The 20114-nt window shown below is 47.2% G+C and overlaps 1 protein-coding gene across 2 annotated transcripts in view; it reads left to right on the top strand.

Annotated features, from left to right (window-relative positions):
* The window catches only part of SURF1 (SURF1 cytochrome c oxidase assembly factor), a 143807-nt gene that overhangs the window by 45442 nt on the left and 78251 nt on the right, over positions 1 to 20114 (top strand). For both annotated transcript variants that reach the window (XM_088443995.1, XM_088443996.1), the window contains exons 5-6: positions 9803 to 9991; positions 10224 to 10296. In XM_088443995.1, coding sequence (XP_088300121.1) covers positions 9803 to 9991; positions 10224 to 10296 — 262 coding nt within the window. The remainder of the gene's footprint in view (positions 1 to 9802; positions 9992 to 10223; positions 10297 to 20114) is intronic.

The raw sequence follows: 20114 nt of genomic DNA, 5'->3' as shown, positions 1-20114 counted from the left end.
TGGCGAGATGGCTATGTATGACTATCTCAGGTGTGCACACAGGCTGATCTCCCTGTCCCAAACATGGTGACAGCACATTCTACTCTGTAGGGCCATCGTGGGCGTTTTGTCATGGTAGACTTACCTTGATAACTCCTTTTCTTCGAGGTCCATAGGGTCCACAGGGCACCCACCCTGATGCATCTGGCTGCATGGGTAATTTTTTCTTTCTTCATGGATTCCCTCATCTTGTGTAAGAGGTGTTTCTACTTCAGGGTCCATAGGGGGTCCACAGGGTTGACCTTGGGGATATAGCTGGATCAGGATCCATGGGCACCACACAGTTAAGCTTTTAGCTCCCAGGATGCACTTGGGTCCTCCTCTATACCCCGCCCCCGAGCCACAGGCACCTCAGTGTAAGTTGGTGCCCGGCCGGAGTCGTTCACCGCGCAGGGGGGCTGCAGGAGCAGCCCCCAGAAGCTTTTTATTTTAGGATAGATTTTATTTATTTTAATCTCTCTTTATACTGCCGCTTTGATCCCCGACTGGCGCCGCAACGCCAGTACTGATCTGGGGATCACTGCGGGACTCTGTCTACCTCCCAGGACTGCTGCCGGAGTCGCCGGGAATTCAGGTAAGCCGCGCGTCGCTGGCCATTCGCGGCGCGCGGAATGCCTTAAGATGCAGTCCTTTAGCCTCCGGTCCTGGGGACAGACCGGAGGCTGCTAGCAGTGGCGGCGAGCCCCCCATAACCCGTGGGACCACTAGACCACCAGGGATAACAGGCAAGCGGGAAGCCAGCATCCCTGGGGTCATGGCCAGCCAGTGGAGGAAGCCTTCCCTGTTCAGCGGCTCCTCCCCTCAGCTCAGCGCGCCTTTCAGCACGCAGTCTGGCGTCGCTGAGCTGCAGACTCTTCGGCCACTCCTTCTCTGAGGTCTCTGGGGGCCATTTTCTTTGTGGCAACGCAGATCTCAGGGAGCACGCGGACCGGTCCCCCTGTGTACCTCTCCCCTGATTTAAGGACAGCGTACACAGCACTATAGCCCTCCCAGACACTGAATCTGGGAGGGTGATTGTAGTGGAAAGGTGCAGTGAGTATATCTTCTCTGCATGGTATGTGACTTTTGCTAGTGCTGCCTGTCTGTGCTTATTTTCCGCTTACTGTCAGCTTATACCTATCCCTTTACTACTCCTACAAGCCCTACAGGTGTGTGAGGAAGGGGCGTTTCTTCAGACTTCACCTATATAAATCATGTATTTGTGAGGTTCGTCACATACAGTTGTGTGCGACACAGTGCCATATTGTGGGCTGTTGTTCAACACACCGGTGAGTGCGTTTACTTCTGCCCTGTTGCCAGATATATAATATATTCTGTTATGTCAGAAGAGGAGGTTGAGCGCTCAGTGGCTCCGGTGTTGGCCTCCTGCGGACGCTGTTCTGCAGGAGTGGATAGGGAGGATTTGTCACAGGATGGCCTGTGTAGTCGGTGCCAGGTGGCTCCTGGCCCATCCAGACCTTCTCTGACGCAGGAACCACCGTGGGCGATGTTTTCTCAAGTGCTGGTGTCTATAGCGGACCGTCTGTCGGTCCCGACTGCTCTCCCTACTAGGGCGTTACCCCAGCCGACCATCCCTCATTCCCCGGGTGTCCCGCAGTTATTGCGGAGTCCTCCTGGGTCTCAGTCTGTGGGTCCATATGCGGGGTTGCCTATGTATATACAGGCTTCCCCTGTGCCGCAGCAGCCTGTGGTACCTTTTCAGGCCCCTATGGCGACTCCTCCACCCTGGGTGGATGTGCTCTCCAACTCCGTGCAAAATTTGGCGGCCGCATCCTCGGCCTTTCAGTCAATGTTGCAGACTGACATGCCTTCTAGGGTTTCAAAACGCCCACTCATGGCGCAGGCGGCTCAGGTATCAGACTCAGAGGGTTCCTCAGATGATGGGGAGGTCCCTGATGACACTGACTAGGATGCCTCGGTCCAGGAAATGGATACCAAGTCGTCCATTAATGTGCCAGCACTGGTTACGGCGGTGCGAGCCATTCTTCTTATAGAGGATGAGGCACCGGTTCCTAAGTCGAAGTTTCCTAGCTTAAAAAAAACTAAGGTGGCTTCTGCGGTGTTTCCCCTGTCGGATCAGTTGACGGATCATATGACGGTAGCTTGGCAGGCGCCCAGTAAGAGATTCCTTCCTCAGAAGCGGTTGGCTGCTAATTATACCTTCCCTGAGGCACATTGTAAAAAATGGGAAACTCCACCGGTGGTGGATTCCCATGTCACCCGTTTAACTCGGGGCGCTACCTTACCATTACCGTCGATATCTTCGCTGAAGGATCCCACGGACAGGAAAGTTGAGACTTGCTTAAAGTCTATTTACTCCCTCTCCGGGGCGGTGACCCGACCGTCCATGGCCATCTCCTGGGTGGCCAAGGCCATTGAGGGGTGGGCCAATGCATTGGAAGATACCTTCCCGGACGACGCTCCGGATGTCCAGAGGGCGTTGTTGGGACAAATAAGGGACGCTGCTTCTTACATTGGGGAAGCTTCTTTAGATGCTAGTCTGCTGACTTCGCGTGTATCGGCTGCAACGGTATCTGCCCGCCGATCCTTATTGTTGCGGTCCTGGAGAGCGGACTCTGATTCAAAGAAAGGCCTGGAGGCCTTACCTTTCAATGGGGAATTACTATTTGGTCCGGACTTGGACAAAATTGTGGATACCCAGGCTAAATCCAATTCGGTTTTCCTCCCTTCGGCGGCACTGCCTGCTAAGGTTCGGAGTTCGGCTTTTCATTCCTTTCGGGTTCAGGGTAAGGCAAAAGGTCAGTCCTTCCTGAGAGTAAGACTGCCTCTAAACCCAAGAAGCAAGCCTGGAGTGCTCGGCGCCCTTCTTCCAAGCTGGAAGATAAACCTGCGGCCTGATGGGACGGGCCTCCCTCTGGGGGACCTCAGAGTGGGAGGCCGACTTCTTCTATTTGCCCAGTGCTGGCACAATACCACCACGGATGCCTGGGTTCGAGAAGTGGTCTCCCAGGGGTACACCCTGTCTTTTCGGCACAGACCACCCCACCAGTTTTTCTGCACGATTCCTTCTCAGGACAAGACCAAGGCGTTACAGATTCAGGAGGCTATAGAGTCCTTGCTGAAAGCAGGGGTAATTGTTCCCGTTCCTCAATCACAACGAGGGACGGGGTATTATTCGTCTCTGTTTCTGGTGCAGAAACCCAATGGTTCTCATCGCCCTATCCTCAACTTGAAGTCTCTGAACAAATTCCTCAGATTTCCCAAGTTCAGGATGGAAACGTTACGTTCCATCATTCTGGCGATGGAACCGGGGGATTACATGGTGTCCCTGGATATCCAGGACGCCTACCTCCATGTTCCGATAGCACCTTCGCACCAGCGGTATCTGAGGTTCGCTATCCTTCAACACCACTATCAGTTCCGAGCGCTACCCTTTGGTCTCTCCACTACACCAAGGGTGTTCACGAAGATTATGGCGGTCATGGTCGCACATCTTCGGAACCAGAATGTACGGCTGCTGCCGTATCTGGACGACCTCCTGTTGCTGGCAAGCTCCCCGGAGGTACTGCTTCAACATCTCCACCTGATGATCGCTTGCCTACAAGCACACGGGTGGTTGATAAATTGGAAAAAGTCCTCCCTGAGTCCATCACAGCGGATGGTTCATTTGGGAACCCTGCTGGATTCGCGTCGTCAGCAAAGGATTTTCCTGACTCCGGAGAAGGTCGCCTCCCTACAGCTGCGGATACGCAGTTGCCTGAGCAGTTGCCACCTGTCGGTCCATTCGGCTATGAGAGTTCTGGGGTCCATGGTGTCGACATTTGACATGGTGGAATTTGCCCAGTTCCATCCCCTGCCCCTGCAGGGGCTGATTCAATCGGAATGGAACGGGTTACCTCACCGGATCCACTCTCAGGTGCTGGTGTTGTCTCCGGAGGTTCGGCACTCTTTGGCTTGGTGGCTTCAGACAGCTCATCTGGTCGAGGGGCGCCCCTTTTGGATCCCGGACTGGGTCCTGCTCACGACAGATGCCAGTCTCCGGGGTTGGGGGGCAGTGACCGGCTCATTGTCTCTCCAGGGTCGTTGGTCTGCGGCGGAAGCACTTCTCCCCATCAACATCCTTGAACTGCGGGCAGTATACAGGGCCCTGCAGTCGTCCGGTCCCGTTCTTCACGGAAGGGCGGTACAGGTGCAGTCCGACAACGCCACCACGGTGGCGTATATCAACGACCAAGGAGGAACTCGCAGTCGGGCAGCGATGTCGGAGGTGTCTCGCATCCTGACTTGGGCGGAGTGTCACATTCCAGCGATCTCGATGGTCTTCATCCCTGGAGTCCTCAATTGGGAAGCGGACTTCCTCAGCCATTACGACGTGCAACCCGGGGAATGGTCGCTTCACCCAGAGGTGTTTCAGCTACTCGTGGACAGGTGGGGACTGCCGGAGCTGGACTTGATGGCCTCCCGTCACAATCACAAGTTGCCCGTTTATGGGTCAAGGACAAGAGACGCAGGCGCAAGTCTGGTGGACGCGCTGTCGGTGAAATGGACGTTTCACCTGGCGTATCTGTTTCCTCCGATATCCCTACTTCCTCGGGTTCTGCGGAAATTCAAGCAGGACGGCGGCACGCTCGTGCTGGTGGCTCCGGCGTGGCCCAGACGGCCTTGGTACTCCGATCTCATGAGCCTCTCCATCGACGCGCCGTTCCTTCTTCCTCAGCGTCGGGACCTGTTGTCTCAAGGGCCCTGCCTTTACCCGGATCTGGGTCGGCTGTCTTTGACGGCGTGGCTCTTGAGACAGCCGTCTTGAGGTCTCGGGCCTGCTTCAGCACGGATTTATCACAGGGTGTGGCACACTTACTTTCAGTGGTGTGAGTCCAGACATTATGATCCTCAGGTGTTCCGAGTTTCTAGGATCTTGGAATTTCTTCAATCAGGATTGGACCTCGGCTTACGCCTTGCATCTCTGAAGGTTCATGTGTCCGCCTTGTCCGTGTGGTTTCAACGGCGGATTGCAATACTGCCGGATGTTCACACCTTTTTCCAAGGTGTTCTCAGGATCCAGCCTCCCTTTGTGCCTCCTGTGGCTCCTTGGGACTTGGCGGTGGTTCTACGGGTCCTGCAGGGTCCTCCGTTTGAGCCTCTTGAGTCGGTGGTGCTCAAGTGGCTGACATTTAAGACTGTTTTTCTCCTGGCAATTGCTTCTGCCAGGAGGGTGTCTGAATTGGGGGCGCTTTCCTGTCGCCCTCCTTTCCTGATTTTTCACCAGGACAGAGCGTTGCTCCGCACTCGTCCTGAGTTTTTGCCCAAAGTGGTCTCGAAGTTCCACATTAATCAGGAACTTGTTGTGCCAGCTTTTCAGTCCCCTGATCTTTCAGTTGGTGAGACTTCCTTAGATGTGGACCGGACGGCTTCGGTTAGGAAGTCTTATTCCTTGTTTATCCTCTTTGGTTTTCACAAGAGGGGTTGGCCTGCCAACAAACAAACGTTAGCCCGTTGGCTTCGTTACGTTATTTGTGAAGCTTATGCACAGGAGGGTTTACCTGTGCCAGCCTCTGTTAAGGCTCATTCCACTTGTTCTGTGGGTCCGTCTTGGGCTGCTAGACGTGGCGCTTCTGCTGTTCAGCTGTGTAAGGCTGCCACTTGGTCTTCAATTCAAACGTTTTTGAGGTTCTATGCGTTTGACACCTTCGCCTCTCAGGATGCATCCTTTGGCACAGGAGCGTCCCCGCCGTTAGTTGAACTGCTTTGGGACATCCCCAAGGTCAACCCTGTGGACCCCCTATGGACCCTGAAGTAGAAAACAAGAGATATGGTAAGAACTTACCTTTGTTATCTCTGTTTCTACGAAGTCCATAGGGTCCACAGGGCGCCCGCCCTGACGCACCTGGCTTCAAATGGGCTGTGTGGCTGGTCACCGGTTTTCCGTCTCCCATTTCTGTGAGTATGGTTTCTTGTGTGTTCCAGTCTTCCTTCTCTCTGTTTAGTCTCCTCCTCCGGCCTTGGCTGCTTACCAACTGAGGTGCCTGTGGCTCGGGGGCGGGGTATAGAGGAGGACCCAAGTGCATCCTGGGAGCTAAAAGCTTAACTGTGTGGTGCCCATGGATCCTGATCCAGCCATATCCCCAAGGTCAACCCTGTGGACCCTATGGACTTCGTAGAAACAGAGATAACAAAGGTAAGTTCTTACCATATCTCTTGTTTTGCAGTGTACGTTCTTCCTTCTCCTCTTTCCTTCTCCTGCCTTGAGGCTTGTTTACAAAACTGAAGGCCTGTGGCTGGGGCCAGGGTTTATATGGAGGAGAACCTGAGGCATCCTGGGAGCTGAAAGCTTTAACTGTTTGGTGCCTGGATCTCTCCAACCACATTACCCCATGGTATCCCTGTGGACCCTATGGACCTCGAAGAAAAGGAGTTATCAAGGTAAGTCTACCATAATTCAAATTTTTTTTCAACCTGTTGATACCTTGTTGCTAAGCTCCTTTCTCTGAAATTCTGCCTGTGTTGTCCTTATGGACCTTTTAGGTTGCAGAGCCTCCTTTTTTGGGGTTTTGGGTCGATAATCTGTCGGAGGCTCCCTGGAGTAGTCATGTGTCCTCTGAGGGAGGCTAGGGACCACTTTGAGATTGCAATCATTGTCTCTCGGTACTGTGGTTGCCTCTGTAGGGCAATTCCTTAGTTGAACTTGCCTATTGGTTTCCGTTTTCTCTAGAGGGTGCAGGCTTGGCTGCACACTTATGAGATGTGGGCCTGCTGTGTGATTGCACTCCTTGGTGCAAGTTCCACTTGCAATCTTCAACTAATGATTCTACTGTTTGTGAAAAACCATGTTCCCGATTTTTCCAGTTCTGCTAGATCTCTGGTGCACCGTTTAGGATTGTGGGTAATTCCATTTTCCTACCTGCGGCTTCCCTTCTATCAGGGCGTCCAGGCTGGCCATTGCAGTATTGTAGTCTGGGTCTTTTTGTGTTTGAATTACCTTTTAGGTCGGGTCATGTCAGTATCTTTCGGCATGCAGATCTTTGCCTAATTTTTTCTGGCTCCCGATGTTTGAGTTTTACTCTTTCAGCTCCTCTCATCTTTATAAAACTGTTTTACTTTGGAACGTTTTGCTAACTCCTACACTTGGTGGCTGTGTTCGTGTACTTTTCCCTTGTTTCAGTTGCTAGACTGTTCTGTTGGGACTACGTTATTAGGTTAGTATGGTGGGCCGCTATTGTGCGTCTCTTGTTGCTTCTTGGTTTCAGCTTCTAATTTCCTATGGGCAACTCAGCACGCTTTCACTGTGTCCCCAATCTTTGTTGCAGGAAGGGTTGCTCCGGGTCCCGGCTGTTAGCTCATATCCTACCTGACCGGTTCTGTTTCAAAACGGTCTGGTCTTTTTTGAACTTTCCGCCTTTCTGCAGCGTGTGCCTCCTGTTCTACCGGTCCCGTCTTGACCTGTGGTGACTTAGGTGGATTGGGGCGTTCTGTTGGCCGTTGTTTCCGCTCGTCAAGTCTCTGTGCTGTCTGCTATAGCTGCTAGTTCTCATGTCTGCTGCTAGTTCTCATGTCTCTGGTTTTTCACTTTGGCAGGGCAATGCTGTCCACATCCTTTCCGCTTCTTGGCTGTTATTCTGGCTGTGCAGACTCTGTGGCTCAGGTCACGTTGGTTTAACAGTTGGATGGCCTCTTGGTCCTTTATGCCGCTCACCGGTGGGATGGGCCAGCCTACAAGTGGTCTGTGGCTCGCTGGATCACTTCTGCTATTCACTATACTTATGTTTCTTTGGGTCAGCCGGTAACTGGCCCTCCCTGGATGCATTCTTTTTGGGGCGTGAGTGTTTCTTGAAGATTGCGGCAGGTTGCCTTCATTTAGCAGCTGTGCTAGAGAGCTCCTTGTTCCTCCGAATCGTCTTTCTCCACCTTTTCCAGGTTCCACAATATGTGGTCTAGCTTTCCACACTTTTTCTCCACTGACGCCAGTTATAGGGCATCCAGTTTGGCACAAGGCTTGACTGGTGTGTGACCAAACCACACACATGCTCACACACACACACACACACACACGCGCACACACTCTTTGGGAAGTCCAACAGTAGCAGTGTTCACCAGACGAAGCAGATTTTTTTATTTTTTTTTTAGTACTCGCCGTAAAATCAATTCCTCTGAGTCCATTTGGGGAACACTGTGTTCCCTCACTAGTTGGTTGTGCTGCCGCTTGCCAAGTCACTACAGCAGGTGGGAGGGCTGAGGCGGGTGGGGTTTCAGCTCTAATAGTTCTAACTATTTAGTGCCTTCACATTCTCTCCTCTCATTTCTCACAGTCACAGTGTTCCCTAGATGGACTCGGATGAACTGAATAAAGTGACTTGAGACACGCGGCCGCTGATACAGAGCTGGAATAACGGTTTGGTGGCCCCTACGAATAAATTGTCAGTATTATTAAAAAGTATAATGTGCAAATGCTCCCAGCAACACAGATGTGTTAAACACACTGTAGTGCCCCCAGGTCACATCATAACATACCGTTCATATGTCAGAGTGCCCCCCACCCACACTGGTGATGTAGCTATGTGTGGGGGGCACTGGGCGACCACTGAGCCCCAAGATACAGAGAGCAGTCATGCTGATGAAGGAGCAGTCACTGGTGGCCATGCCAGTTCGCCTCCAGACTCAGAGAAGAGCGTCCACCAAATAAAGGAGCAGTCCCGGCTGAGTTCTTGGTATTTGGTGGATCAAATTGACCCTGTACCACATGGTCCCTGTCATTTATAAGGGGTGTGGGATCTGCAACAGTGCAGAGTCGGACGCCACCGAACACTGTGATGTAGCCAATATTTTGCGCTGCGCTGACGTTTCTGAATGACACTTCAGTGCAGCAAGACTTTTCGTTCGTGTTAGTGGCGGGTGACAGGGGAACTTTGCCAGCAGACTGCAGGAGGAAAAACAGCGTGGGCAGAACACTGCAATTTTTACTATTTTATATCTGCATATGCAGTGTTCCTTTCTTTTCCATTCATTCTCTTATGCATACACTCTTACAACTGTTGTGCTGCTGACAGAAGTGGCCAAACCATGCCAGTAGAGCACTGAGTGACACCCTGATAATGCTACGTAGACATATACACTACAGCAAAGTTAGGGTTGTTCACTTGTATTGTTTTCACATGAATGTAATAGATGTGTATGTTGTCACCGCTGACTTCTCTAGCCTGGGCCACTGTGAAGCTCAGATAACGTGTCATACAGTCAGGATTCCTGCACTCCAGAGTCAATTTATTAGTCTCTTTGGGCCTGATTCATTACGATCGCGCCTGGGATCATGCACGCAGTCTGACTGCGATTATATGCTCCTTTGCAATCGCTATACCTTCCCAGCACTACATAGGGACGCCTACCTTACCTTACACACCTCTGTAATGTTTAGCAAGACTGCGACACTATAGGTGATACTTGCACAAGGTCAGACCTTACTCAGAAATTGCTAAACTTCCTGTACGCAGCGAGAGCTTAGGCTACGTATAGCAATGCAGTGGATGAAACGCACTGACACGCCTGCGTTTCGCCCCCCCCTTGCACGTCACCAGCCCCAAACGGTACTTCCTGTGAATCGCTCTACGATGGGTCTGCATAGTCTGTGATCACAGTCCCGATCGCAGTGGGCGTTACGCGCACGTGCACTGTGATGCATGCGCAGAAGGCAACAATCTGCCTATTGCGTGCGTAATCGCAGGTGAGATCCTTGCTGAATCAGCCCCTTTATCTGTTAACTCTGCAGTTAATTTACATTATTTATCAATGGAAATTGTCTCTGTATTTTAAGGCCAGAGGAACTTCAGAATTTAGAGTTTCATCCTGTGATAGTCCGAGGTCACTTTGATCACTCCAAGGAACTTTATGTCAGACCTCGCACACTGGTAAATCCCAAGAAACAAGATCAACAGACCAACCTGCCGACATTGCCAGAGAATGGGGCTCATGTGGTTACCCCCTTCCATTGCACTGACCTGGGGTATGTGATTTCCTACAGCTAGTAATTAATGGGGAAACATTATATCAACTGAGTAATGATTGTTGTACTCATTCATCGTATCCGATAAATAGAGATTTCTGGTTCACTCTGATCAGGGTGTATTGATAGAAAATAACAGAGGTAATGTCATGATATGGGCTAGTATGGATCAATGTAAAACACCACACCGTATAATGAGCTTTGTATGATCTGTTCTGTTCTGCTTTTACAGAATCAGCATCCTGGTAAACAGGGGATTTGTTCCCAATAGGAAGCTGTATCCTGGGACGCGGATGGAAGGGCAGGTAAGGGGACTGTTAGCAGAAGGAGGCCAGACATTTTCCAACTCTATGAAATTACTGTCCCGATGCCAATCCCAAATATAGGCCCCCTCAGTGCTATTTTCCTGCTCCTTTGAGATCAGTCGATGATTCATTAACTGCTTAAATACAGGATCCAACTATATAAGAGATGGAAGGTTCCCACACTCCGCCATTATAGTCCAGGTTAGCATTTGGGAGCCTCTGTAATATATGATATGATTATTACTAAGAGATGGAAGGTTCCCACACTCCACCATTACAGTCCAGGTTAGAGTTTGGGAGCCTCTGTAATATATGATAGATTACTACTAAGACATGGAAGGTTCCCACACTCCGCCATTACAGTCCAGGTTAGAGTTTGGGAGCCTCTGTAATATATGATATGATTATTACTAAGACATGGAAGGTTCCCACACTCCGCCATTACAGTCCAGGTTAGAGTTTGGGAGCCTCTGTAATATATGATAGATTACTACTAAGACATGGAAGGTTCCCACACTCCGCCATTACAGTCCAGGTTAGAGTTTGGGAGCCTCTGTAATATATGATATGATTATTACTAAGACATGGAAGGTTCCCACACTCCGCCATTACAGTCCAGGTTAGAGTTTGGGAGCCTCTGTAATATATGATAGATTATTACTAAGACATGGAAGGTTCCCACACTCCGCCATTACAGTCCAGGCAGGGGTGTATCTTGGGGTCCGCACACCCCTGGCAAACTAAGGGACTGGCGCCCCCCTCCAATGACTGCTTCTACTTGAAAAAAATAAAATAACACACACTAGGGGTAGTTTAATTCAGACACCTGTAGAAATAGGGAGAATATTTTTTTTTTATTTTTCTTTATAATATATATATCTTTTACAGAACTTACTATATTGCAAACCACTATTTATTAATGTCAAAAAACACAATAAAAGCTTGAAAACATAGCGTCAAAAACAAACATGCATTATGGGTAAAATAATTTACATATATTCAAATTGGACTGTCTACACTGCATTGTGCTTTTTAACTCTGCCATATAATTTTTGAAAAAAAGCATAAAAACAGCTAAAATCACAGAATTTGTAGGTTTTTCTGCTCCTATGCTATTATTAACCTCAATAACCTTAATTTCCACTCATTTACAGTCTATTCTGAGCACCTCACACCTCACAATAGTGTTTTTATGTCCAAAAGGTTGCACCGAGGTAGCTGGATGACTATGCTAAGCGACACGAGTGGGCGGCACAAACACGTGACCCATCTAGGCGTGATACTGCAGTGGCAGACAGGATGGCAGTTTGAAAAACTAGGCCCCAAACTGTACATAATGCAAAGAAAAAAAAGAGGTGCAAGATGGAATTGTCCTTGGGCCCTCCCACCCACCCTTATGTTGTATAAACAGGACATGCACACTTTAACAAACCAATCATTTCAGCGCCAGGGTCTGCCACACGACTGTGGCTGAAATGATTGGTTCGTTTGGGCCCCCACAAAGCAAGCTGGCAATTAATCTGTCCCTGCACAAACTGGCTCTACGGAGGCAAGATGTCATCCTCATGCTCCTCATCCACCGGTTCCTCACCCTCTTCAGTGTGTACATCCTCATCCTCACAGAGTATTAATTCGTCCCCGCTGGAACCACAGGTCCCTCTGTACGTTCTGGAGGCTGGTCTCCCTGGAAGAGTTGATAATTCATTTTATGAACAGCATCTTCTCCACATTTTGTGGAAGCAACCTCCTACGCCTTTCGCTGACAAGGTTCCCGGCTGCACTAAACACTCTTTCGGAGTACACACTGGAGGGGGGGCAACTCAGGTAAAATAGAGCCAGTTTGTACAGGGACCTCCAAATTGCTTCTTTTTCCTGCCAGTACAGGTATGGACTGTCTGACATGCCTACTTGGATGCTGTCACCGATGTAATCCTTTAACAGACAGACGCACGCTTGTCGCTGCTGCTTTGAGGATGCAAGTGCGGCTACAGCCCACACATTTCACAAAGACAGAAAAAAAAAGAACAATATTTTAATTGTTTGTGTAGCACACTTTGAGGGTGTCACCACCCTTTAACAGACAGACGCACGCTTGTCGCTGCTGCTTTGAGGACAGTATCATATGCAGTGACAGTAGACTTGTCAGAATTTGTTGGCATGTCCTTCAGTCCGGACCAGATGTCCAAACTAGCCCTTGACTTATGACACAGGCGCACGCTTGGCGCTGCTACTATGTTGATGCACGTGCGGCTACATCGCACACAAGTCACAAACACATTAAAAAAATAGTTTTTTATTTTTTGGAGCACTTTGAGGGTTACACCACCCTTTAACAGACAGACGCACGCTTGTCGCTGCTGCTTTGAGGATGCAAGTGCGGCTACAGCCCACACATTTCACAAAGACAGAAAAAAAAAGAACAATATTTTAATTGTTTGTGTAGCACACTTTGAGGGTGTCACCACCCTTTAACAGACAGACGCACACTTGTCGCTGCTGCTTTAAGGATGCAGGTGCGGCTACAGCCCACACATTTCACAAAGACCAAAAAAAAAATAATATTTTTATTGTTTGTGTAGCACACTTTGAGGGTGTCACCACCCTTTAACAGACAGACGCACGCTTGTCGCTGCTGCTTTGAGGATGCAGGTGGAATCTAAACGGGATTTGGAACCGGGGACACACTACCTCCATCAATTGTCTAAATCCCACTGCACTAATGGCGGATACCGGACGCACGTCTAACACCAACATAGCAGTCAAGGCCTCAGTTATACGTTTTGCTTCAGGATGACTGCTGTCGTACTTCATCCTCATCGCTAGGGACTGTTGGAGGGTCAATTGTTTAGTAAAAGTAGTGATGTTCCTACTTCCTCTCTGGGATGGTGAACAACTCCCAGCAGCAGAAATAGCACTAGGAGGAAGTGGTTCTTGATCTTTCCCTATTTTATTTTTATCGGAGAAAGTTTGGTCCTCCATTTATGTTATATTGATATATACGTGCGGCTAAAGCGCACACAAACACAGAAAATATTTTTTTTATTTTTGCTGGAGAGTAGTGCACTTTGTGGGTTACACCACCCTTTAAGAAATGAGCCAGCCGGCTCTTTACTTATGGGACACAGGCGCACGCTTGGCGCTGCTCCTTTGTTGATGCACGTGCGGCTACTGCGCACACAATTCACAAACACAGAAAATATATATTTTTTTGGTTTGGACTGGAGTGTACTTTGGGGGTTACAGCACCTTTTAATGGTCAAGCCAGCCGGCCCTTTACTTATGACACAGGCGCACGCTTGGCACTACTTTGTTGATGCACGTGCGGCTACTGCGCACACAATTCACAAACACAGAAAATATATATTTTTTTGGTTTGGACTGGAGTGTACTTTGGGGGTTACAGCACCCTTTAATGGTCAAGCCAGCCGGCCCTTTACTTATGACACAGGCGCACGCTTGGCACTACTTTGTTGATGCACGTGCGGCTACTGCGCACACAATTCACAAACACAGAAAATATATATTTTTTTGGTTTGGACTGGAGTGTACTTTGGGGGCTACAGCACCCTTTAACGGTCAAGCCAGCCGGCCCTTTACTTATGACACAGGCGCACGCTTGGCACTACTTTGTTGATGCACGTGCGGCTACTGCGCACACAATTCACAAACACAGAAAATATATATTTTTTTTGGTTTGGACTGGAGTGTACTTTGGGGGTTACAGCACCCTTTAAGAAATGAGCCAGCCGGCTCTTTACTTATGGGACACAGGCGCACGCTTGGCGCTGCTCCTTTGTTGATGCACGTGCGGCTACTGCGCACACAATTCACAAACACAGAAAATAATTTTTTTTTTGGTTTGGACTGGAGTGTACTTTGGGGGTTACAGCACCCTTTAATGGTCAAGCCAGCCGGCCCTTTACTTATGACACAGGCGCACGCTTGGCACTACTTTGTTGATGCACGTGCGGCTACTGCGCACACAATTCACAAACACAGAAAATATATTTTTTTTTTTAGCACTTGGGGGGAGCACCCCTGATGGACAGATCACCCCCTGGACAACACTACAGCACCCCTTTAAGACTGGGACACTGCACAGGACTTTGGAGTGGACACAGCCCCTATGGAGAACTGACTGCACAACACAGTCCAGCCAGCCCCTATGGACTTTGAAGTAGTGGACACAGCCCCTATTAACAACAGCAGCACAGCACAACCAGCCCCTATGGACTTTGAAGTAGTGGACAACAGCAGCACAGCGCAGCACAGCACAACACTACTCTGCACTACACTACACTACACAGCCCAGCCAGCCCTAACTCCCACCCTCCCTCTTCACTGTCCACAGCCGAGTGAGAAAATGGCGCCGACGCGGGTACCTTATATAGGATCCAAAACCCGCGAGACTCGGAAGGCGGGATGATGACGTTTTGCCACGATTTCAGATCCGAGTCAGGCGGGAAAAGTCGAGCCTGACTCTGATCTGCCTCGGATCGGGGGGGTTCGGATTTCAGAAATCCGAACCCGCACACCCCTAATATATATATACTTTTTTTTTTAATATATATATATATATTTTTATATTTTTTCAGTTGTAACACTTACTACATGCAAGCACTGTTTATTAATTTCTATATGTCAACAACACAGGAAAAGAGGGCATCAATAACAAACAAGGTGCATTGTGGGCAAGATAATTTGCATATATGCAAATTACGTTGCGAATAGAGCATTGTGGTTGATGTGGTGTTGCACTCTTTTCCTGCAAGGTTGACATATGGGACTTAGTGAGTGGTGATTGGTATGTAGTGGGTATTGTGGGAGAAGAGATATATTAGGAAAAAAAAAATAAAAAAAAATTAGTCTCTGTAATTTTAAATGTTTCTGATATAAAGGGACATATAAGAAGCCTGATACACATTAACAATGGTGGACACTGCGCCAGAGCAAACAGGAGACCAGTGATCATTTGCTAATGATGTCGGGTGGCAACGGCGCCCCCCTCCTCGGCCGGCGCCCCTGGCGAGTGCCATTCTGGCCAATAGGAAGATACGCACCTGAGTCCAGGTTAGAGTTTGGGAGCCTCTGTAATATATGATAGATTATTACTAAGTAATGGAAGGTTCCTACACTCCACCATTACAGTCCAGTTTAGCGTTTGGGAGCCTCTGTAATATATGATATGATAGATTTATTACTAGGAGATGGAAGATTCCCACACTCCACCATTACAGTCCAGGTTAGAGTTTGGGAGCCTCTGTAATATATGATATGATAGATTTATTACTAGGAGATGGAAGATTCCCACACTCCACCATTACAGTCCAGTTTAGAGTTTGGGAGTCTCTGTAATATATGATATGATAGATTACTTCTAAGAGATGGAAGGTCCCCACACTCCGCCATTACAGTCCAGGTTAGAGTTTGGGAGCCTCTGTAATATATGATATGATAGATTTATTACTAGGAGATGGAAGATTCCCACACTCCACCATTACAGTCCAGGTTAGAGTTTGGGAGCCTCTGTAATATATGATATGATAGATTACTACTAAGAGACGGAAGGTCCCCACACTCCACCATTACAGTCCAGGTTAGAGTTTGGTAGCCTCTGTAATATATGATATGATAGATTACTACTAAGAGATGGAAGGTCCCCACACTCCACCATTACAGTTCAGGTTAGAGTTTGGGAGCCTCTGTAATATTTGATAGATTTACTACTAAGAGATGGAAGGTCCCCACACTCCGCCATTACAGTCCAGGTTAGAGTTTGGGAGCCTCTGTAATATATGATAGATTTACTACTAAGAGATGGAAGGTTCCCACACTCCGCCATTACAGTCCAGGTTAGCGTTTGGGAGCCTCTGTAATATATGATATGATAGATTACTACTAATAGATGGAAGGTTCCCACACTCCGCCATTACAGTGCAGGTTAGAGTTTGGGAGCCTCTGTAATATATGATACATTTACTACTAAGAGATGGAAGGATCCGACACTCTGCCATTACAGTCCAGGTTAGAGTTTGGGAGCCTCTGTAATATATGATCTGATAGATTTACTACTAAGAGATGGAAGGTCCCCACACTCCGCCATTACAGTTCAGGTTAGAGTTTGGGAGCCTCTGTAATATATGATATGATAGATTACTACTAAGAGATGGAAGGTTCCCACACTCCGCCATTACTGTCCAGGTTAGAGTTTGGGAGCCTCTGTAATATATGATTTGATAGATTTACTACTAAGAGATGGAAGGTCCCCACACTCCGCCATTACAGTCCAGGTTAGAGTTTGTTAGCCTCTGTAATATATGATATGATAGATTACTACTAAGAGATGGAAGGTCCCCACACTCCGCCATTACAGTCCGGGTTAGAGTTTGGGAGCCTCTGTAATATATGATATGATAGATTTATTACTAGGAGATGGAAGATTCCCACACTCCACCATTACAGTCCAGGTTAGAGTTTGGGAGCCTCTGTAATATATGATATGATAGATTTTCTACTAAGAGATGGAAGGTTCCCACACTCCACCATTACAGTCCAGGTTAGAGTTTGGGAGCCTCTGTAATATATGATTGATTTACTACTAAGAGATGGAAGGTTCCCACACTCCACCATTACAGTCCAGGTTAGAGTTTGGGAGCCTCTGACTTGATCATTGGCATAGCTGTGGATGACCACCCACAGCTATAGCGAGCGGCCATGATGATGGTCGCTATGGTCAAGACCATCTGGCTTGCGACGAGACCCTTGTGGTAGGGTCTCGTTGCCGCAAGCCCCAGAGAGCTTCTGGCTCAAATAGAGCCGAAAGCTCTCCCACTGACATCACTTGTGATGTAAGTGGGGCCGCCCACAAACGGCAGACGTTCGCCACGTCTACAAAATGTGGCGAGCTGTCGATCAACATCGACAGCCACCCCTTTTGTAGTGCCCCTTTTGCGTGCGCACTGGGCCACCATCGACCCGCTTGCGAGCGTGTCTGAATCAGGCCCTAAATACTAAAAAAGAAACTTTGCTGTGGAAATCCTGCTGCTCCGCTCTCAGGGCCGGATTCAGCAGAGGACGTAATTACTAAGCCGCACACAAGTTGCTTTGCAATTCCTGTGCTGCAAAACTGCAAATGCAGCAGAAGGTATCTGACATCTCCTTGCTGAAGCCTACTGCAGCCTGCGAGGCCACCAGAAGACTGTCTCTCTATGGCTTCAGTGCCCCCTCCTTCCCTGAACCACCTTTCTCAGCAGGTCACAGACACTCTGGCTATAGTCCCAGGACTTCTTTCACTCAGTTTTGCATTAATGACTTCTTCACTGGACAGGTTCTGCGAGGCATCCAGCAGACTCTGCAATCATCAGAGCTCTGTGGATCCATTTCCCTGAGGTTTCCAATTTGCAAATGTGTTTGGTGGAAGATTCCTGGAGACTGAAGACTTTGGGCGGAATTCAATTGTTTTCGCGGCCCGCATCTCCTGTCTAAAGTGACAGGAGATCACGGCCGCTATACAATTGTCCAAGATTTTCGTGCTGATCGCGCCCATAGAGGTCAGGTTTGGCCGCGTAAAGCAGCTAAACCCGACCAAAGTGCTGGGCGCAATCGCGAAAAGTGATGTTTGGGCGCCCAAACATGTAACTTTTGGCACATTTCAACTCTCATCCCCCAGGGGCTGCGAGCTGAAATGTAGCGCTGGCAGCTCATCGCGCCCGACAGGAGCAAGAATTGAATAGCTCCGTCGGGCGCGATAGGGGCTGGAAAGAATTGAATTCCGCCCTTTATATCATAGCAGGAAGCTTACTTCACCAATCAGGATTATGAGCATGTAGTGTTAGCAATTTGCCATGTCTTAGATTTTTCGGGGTTTTATTCAAAATAGTTTTTATTGAAGCAATGAACAATGGCCATATTAATGACAGTTGTTGTTTCTTCTTCGGGGTCCATAGGGATCCACAGGGATACCATGGGGATATTATGGTTGGAAGACCAGGCACCAAGCCGTTAAGATATTTGGCTCCCAGAATGCCCCGGGTCGTCCTCCATATATACCCCGCCCCTAGCCATAGGATTTCAGTTTCTTCGTTTAGTGAGGCAGGATACTACACCAGCCGGGCCTTATCATCTTACGCTGGGGATCGGCAGCAGACGCATATCTGCTGCCACGAGGCCAGCGTACCCAGTCGGTTAATGCAGCTTAGGGGAGGTAGGCGCTCCCCAACCCAGACGCAGTCCTGATGCATAGGTTTCACGCGTCTGGGTTGCTCCGCCTACCCTCCACGTGTATGAGACCCGCACGGCCCACGGTGTGCACCTGGTTAGTGTTGGTCTCAGGAGGGTCTGGGTCAGTCTCCCTGTATACACCTCCCTTGGTTAATGTATTCAGAGCTCTATATCCTACTATGACTTTGCGTTGCTGTAATTAATTTTGAGCCCATTGTAATTATATTACTTATACATTGTATGTGACCTGTAATTATATTACTTATACATTGTATGTGACCTGTAATTATATTACTTATACATTGTATGTGACCTATAATTATATTACTTATACATTGTATGTGACTGTAATTATATTACTTATACATTGTATGTGACTGTAATTATATTACTTATACATTGTATGTGGCTGTAATTATATTACTTATACAGTGTATGTGACTGTAATTATATTACTTATACATTGTATGTGGCTGTAATTATATTACTTATACAGTGTGTGACTGTAATTATATTACTTATACATTGTATGTGGCTGTAATTATATTATACATTGTATGTGACTGTAATTATATTACTTATACATTGTATGTGGCTGTAATTATATTACTTATACAGTGTGTGACTGTAATTATATTACTTATACATTGTATGTGGCTGTAATTATATTATACAGTGTATGTGACTGTAATTATATTACTTATACATTGTATGTGACTGTAATTATATTACTTATACATTGTATGTGGCTGTAATTATATTACTTATACAGTGTATGTGACTGTAATTATATTACTTATACAGTGTATGTGGCTGTAATTATATTACTTATACAGTGTGTGACTGTAATTATATTACTTATACATTGTATGTGACCTGTAATTATATTACTTATACATTGTATGTGGCTGTAATTATATTACTTATACATTGTATGTGACCTGTAATTATATTACTTATACATTGTATGTGGCTGTAATTATATTACTTATACATTGTATGTGACTGTAATTATATTACTTATACAGTGTATGTGACTGTAATTATATTACTTATACAGTGTATGTGACCTGTAATTATATTACTTATACAGTGTATGTGGCTGTAATTATATTACTTATACATTGTATGTGACTGTAATTATATTACTTATACAGTGTATGTGACTGTAATTATATTACTTATACATTGTATGTGACCTGTAATTATATTACTTATACATTGTATGTGGCTGTAATTATATTACTTATACATTGTATGTGACTGTAATTATATTACTTATACATTGTATGTGGCTGTAATTATATTACTTATACAGTGTATGTGGCTGTAATTATATTACTTATACATTGTATGTGGCTGTAATTATATTATACATTGTATGTGACTGTAATTATATTACTTATACATTGTATGTGACTGTAATTATATTACTTATACATTGTATGTGGCTGTAATTATATTATACATTGTATGTGGCTGTAATTATATTACTTATACATTGTATGTGGCTGTAATTATGTTATACATTGTATGTGACTGTAATTATATTACTTATACATTGTATGTGACTGTAATTATATTACTTATACATTGTA

This window comes from Taudactylus pleione, unplaced genomic scaffold, assembly GCF_031769625.1.
Source record: "Taudactylus pleione unplaced genomic scaffold, aTauple2 ptg000343l, whole genome shotgun sequence".
NCBI classification, from domain to species: Eukaryota; Metazoa; Chordata; class Amphibia; order Anura; family Myobatrachidae; genus Taudactylus; species Taudactylus pleione.
Note: the sequence above shows the minus strand (reverse complement) of the source record. Positions and strands in the feature narration are given on the sequence as shown.